The following is a 4817-nucleotide window of genomic DNA, read 5'->3' as shown; positions in this document are numbered from 1 at the left end:
TCTGCTTCTGTCTCCTTGAACCCCAGTTGGCCTTGGCAGATGGCCGCTCACACTGAGCATAGTTCTGTCGGAGGTTTCTTCCTGTTCAAAGGGAGTTTTTCCTCTCCACTGTCGCTACAAGCATGCTAAGGGTGAGGGAGTCAACAAGTTGATGCAACCAACTGGCTTTCCTAGATAGAAAACTGTTAATCGGCGCTATAGAAATAAACTGAATTGAAATAAAAAAAATCCAGAGCTGTCTTTGTTAAAGTAAACGTTCAGGAAAAAGGAGCAACAGCTCGACTAGTTTAGTAAAAGTGCATGAAATGGTGGAAACGGGCCTGTGTGGTAGTTGAGGAAATGATGCAATAAAACATCTCAAAGGTTTCACTTTTTAAACTGTTGGAATATTTCCTTTAACAGTCAAGTTCCCTCTGTGTTAGAGACATGGAGACATCACTTATCTGTACAATTAGATTCAAAGTTTCATCTGCAAACCCCTGAGAGAAGCTTATTGATGACCTTAGGAGGCAAACGGTCAACTAGTCCAGATATGTGACCAAACATGGGCATGACTTTAAACCCATTTGTGCACATCTGGCATTTTCTGGGTTAAAGCTACAGACAACAAATGTTTACCTTGGCATCAAATACTGGTTTTATTTAGGGAAGTTAATCAATCGTCAAAGTTTACAGTTATCTAACAGCTCCATGCTGGAAAAACAATAGCTGAGTTAAGTAACTTAAATCGATACATAAAGCATTAATCAGAATTATACTGTCTGCATGTAGCGACACTAAATTGGTGGCATTTATGTGGAAATGTTGTCAGTTATTCCCAATAACTTAAAAAAAAATATGCATTGAATTGTCTGTAGATAATTTAACTCAGTGTTCTTCAGTGTTTGCATGTGCAGTTAGGTATTTTTACTTTCAGTAAATCTAAATAAATTTGTCTAGCTTCTAATATTAAGTGAAGCTTAATAAATTCCTCTGTTAAACGTCTACCGTTAAAAAGTTGTCATCCTTTTAAAATAACCACTATCTTATTTTAATTTCTATGCTTTAAAAGGAAGAAAAACAATAAATGATGCTAAATCGGGGAACATTCTTCCTGTGAAAACTAAAAATCTGGAGGTGTGATTAAAAAAAAAAAGCACATTATTTTTCCACCCAATAACACGAAAAATAGATCTAAAATGTATTACTTTTCATTGCTATTCTATTGTGGAAAAACCAAAACAGTTGTGAACACCTGGATTTTTTTTACTACAGGTATATTTAAAAGAATCAATTCTTTATTAATCGAGATTTATTAATCATTTTTAATTTTTATTTAATTATTTTAGCTAAATTTTTGTTGCCACTGTATAAGGTCCAAGGAGTCTAACTTAATAATCTTTAAATATATTACATGTTAAAGATTTCACTACTTAATTAACATTACTTTTTCCCCATTAAAAAACTTATAATGTAATTTTAGAAACATTTATTTCCATCAAGAAATGTAATAACTTTTGCAGCAAATGAGAGAAGAATGAGAAAAATCTCCAATTAGGGAAGGTTATACTGCCCTCTGCAGGCCAATGAGAGGATTGTTAGAAAAATATTTATGTTGAAATCTTCTTTATGTTATATAAACCTTTTAAAAGGTTTAAGCAAAAGACACTCTGGACTGAGAAGAGTTCAGTGGCCTTGTTGACATTCATATCGAGTATATAAAAATTATAAAATAAGAAGCTTCTCAACTGATGTAAGGTTGATTAAAATTCTTCCAAAAAGTTCAAGTTAAAAAAAAATCCACTGGACCTTGTTTCCATGTTTAAAGATGTTTCTCTTTCCATCCAGGAAGCTTTTTCAATTCAAAATGTCTGGATTAGCGTTGAGTTGAGGAAGAAAATGTTTAGATTTTAAATAAAAAGAAAACAGGTGGTTTGAAAGCGGCGTGCAGGAAGCCATTTATGTTAAAAGAGAAAAAGCAACCTTAAACAGAAGGGGGTGGAGCCAGGGTCCAGCTGTCAGAAACCTACAGCGCAGCGATAGAGTTGATTCCTTCTCAAAACCATCTAAATCGCTATGCAGGGGAACTAAATATCTCTCCATATCATCCAGGCCAACAATGACCCCTATGGTCTGCCTTTTCAGAGGAATGGGACAGTGTCGGGTATTGCAGGCCAAAAACGACCTCAATGACTTCCGTTATCAAGGGGTGGAGCTGCTTTTCCAATTTCAACATGCAGGTTTGCTAAAAAAAAAAAAAATAACGCTTCCTGGATGGGAAACGAAACGTCTTCAAACTTGGAAACAAAGTCAAGTGGATTGTTTTTTTTTTTACTTTTTTTTGGAATGATTATGACCTGGATGACTGGGAATCTGCACCAGCAGATATTTTCTATCATCTCTATTTATCTTAAAGTCTAAAAGCAAATATTCACAATAAATTTACTACAGATATTTAGAACAGAATAGAAAATCAATTTATTTTAGGAAGAATCCAGCTTGTTATCCTCCATCAATAATCATTATACCGTATGTATGGAAGCAAATCGCTACCATATTCAAATTTTACATTTCAAATTGAATTTTGGTATGTATTTGCTGGGGTACATTTTAAATATGGTAACGATTTGCTTCCAAAAGTCTAAAAGCAGATATTCACAATAAATTTACTACAGATATTTAGAACAGAATAGAAATGCAATTTATTTAAGGAGGAATCCAGCTTGTTATCCTCCATCAATAATCATTATAGGTATGGAAGCAAATCGCTACCACATTTAAAATGAAAAAGCATTTCTGGAAATGCTTTTTCATTTTCAAATTTTACATTTCAAATTGAATTTTGGTATGTATTTGCTGGGGTACATTTTGAAAAATAAATCCCAAATGTCTTCTTTTTCATTTTAATTAAGTAAAACAATGAGCAGTGTTGAAGAAGAAAATTAAAATGCAAACAGGATTATTGATTACTAAATTAATTTATGAGCCAAACAATGCAGCCACATTCTTAAAATGAAAAAGCATTTCTGAAAATGTTTTTTCATTTGAAATATGGTAACGATTTGCTTCCATACATAGGTTCTACTGCAGCGGATTCTCATAGATTGGATGGTGACACTAACTTTTCACGTAGACCGTGCTCCCGCTGGGCAGCACGACCACATTGGACGACGGGCTGGCGGGTCTCTGGGATTTCACAGACGCTCCAAGAGGTCCGCTAGTCGCCGTGGCGCTGGTGGCGGTGGAGGTGGTGCTCGTGTAGGAGTAACATACGACCACTGGAAAGCCAAAATAGAAGACAACACATTGCTTCATCTAACACCTGGGAACGTCAATCTATCAACACCTGGACTTTCAGCTTTTTCTAAACTTTGGAGCTGAAATAACTGAAAATATTCAACAGTTTTAGTTTTTAATCACTTTTACAATACTACAATGTTAATACCTTAATTATTGTCTAGTTTGTTTAATGAATCCAAACTTATTGGTCTGTGTAAAACACTTTGATACCATGCATCTGGTCGGTAAATTAAAACTTTACCTTCTTTGTTTCCCGTTTCTGCCGGCAACAGAAAGGAGGCGTTCTGATTGGCTGTGGCACTGGCCACAGCATTAGCCGTGGCCGTGAAGGCCGTCTGAGGGACCAGCCTCGGCATCAAAGGAACGAGTCTGCGTCCTTCGATGGACCATTCCGATGAGTTGTTGGGACCAGACATGCTGGAAAAAGACAGAGCAACATGGTAACCTCCACCTTTCAGCCATTGTTGTTTACATTTTCAACTACAATTTATAAAAAATCTCTTTTACCGGTAGTATGAAAAAGGTTTACACAGCAGCACTTAATAGCAAAGCATTTTAATAGGAATGATTTTAGATATTATTTTCATTTTGCAGAAAAGCAGACAGAACACAAAAAAATACTAAACTTGGAATATAGACATTTAAAGTCTGTTGGGAAGCCAGTCAGTCACAATAATAGCGTGCTTCTTTTGACAGAAATCATTTTCAAGAAATATGGCACTCCTGAGTTTGCCTCAAACATGTTAAAACATCTTGCAGATTGATTTTGATTTATATTATCTCCGATGATCAGCCATCTGCTCCTCTCTGCTGCATTTCCGCTGGTTAGAAATGCAGGATTAAGACACGGTGCACATTTTGAAGAGATCCTCGCCTATTTTGCATACCCAAATGGAAAAGCAAAAAACCCAAGGAACTGTAAGCCTAAATTAGACGTGTGATACATTATTTGGAAGCTAACACCTTCTAATCTCTGAAAATATAAAATGAAAATAGGGCGAGTAAAACACAGCTTAAGCTGCATCAGTTCAAACATGATACAAAGTTGTTGTTTTATTTTTGAAAATGATAGGTCTATTTTGAACAGCAGTAATAAACACATGCTTCATAATAGGCATGTCTCTTTGTATAACATTTGTTCTACATCATGTTGACCGCATATGCAGAAAATCTCTGACCTCTGGCTACAACAGTTCCAGAGCTGTGGGGCTTTGAACTTTTGGTGTCACCAGCGTCTCCTAATCTCTCCAAATGGTGCCAAATGCTTTTATTCAACTATTTGACCCATATAATTGAGGAAGAGGATTAGGGCCACTGGAAAAAAAAAAGTTAACTGATTTTTAAATTTTATTTCAGTTTAACATGGGAATTTTCTCAGAATTCTGACTTTTTTTTCTCAGAATTCTGACTTTTTTCTCAGAATTCTGACTTTTTTCGCAGAATTCTGACTTTTTTTCCGCAGAATTCTGACTTTTTTCTCAGAATTGTGACTTTTTTTCGCAGAATTCTGACTTTAATCCCGCAGAATTCTGACTTTT

General features: G+C 35.4%; 1 protein-coding gene across 1 annotated transcript in view; it reads right to left on the bottom strand.

Moving 5' to 3' along the window:
• LOC107093064 (protein EMSY-like) overlaps positions 1 to 4817 on the bottom strand; it is a 38643-nt gene that overhangs the window by 27888 nt on the left and 5938 nt on the right. Inside the window, exons 5-7 of the mRNA XM_015387883.1 lie at positions 3521 to 3696; positions 3098 to 3257; positions 674 to 693 (exon numbers count right to left, since the gene is read on the bottom strand). Coding sequence (XP_015243369.1) covers positions 674 to 693; positions 3098 to 3257; positions 3521 to 3696 — 356 coding nt within the window. The remainder of the gene's footprint in view (positions 1 to 673; positions 694 to 3097; positions 3258 to 3520; positions 3697 to 4817) is intronic.

Source organism: Cyprinodon variegatus, unplaced genomic scaffold (genome assembly GCF_000732505.1).
Source record: "Cyprinodon variegatus isolate N-32 unplaced genomic scaffold, C_variegatus-1.0 Scaffold406, whole genome shotgun sequence".
NCBI lineage: Eukaryota > Metazoa > Chordata > Actinopteri > Cyprinodontiformes > Cyprinodontidae > Cyprinodon > Cyprinodon variegatus.
This window is presented reverse-complemented; position numbering and strand designations above follow the sequence as displayed.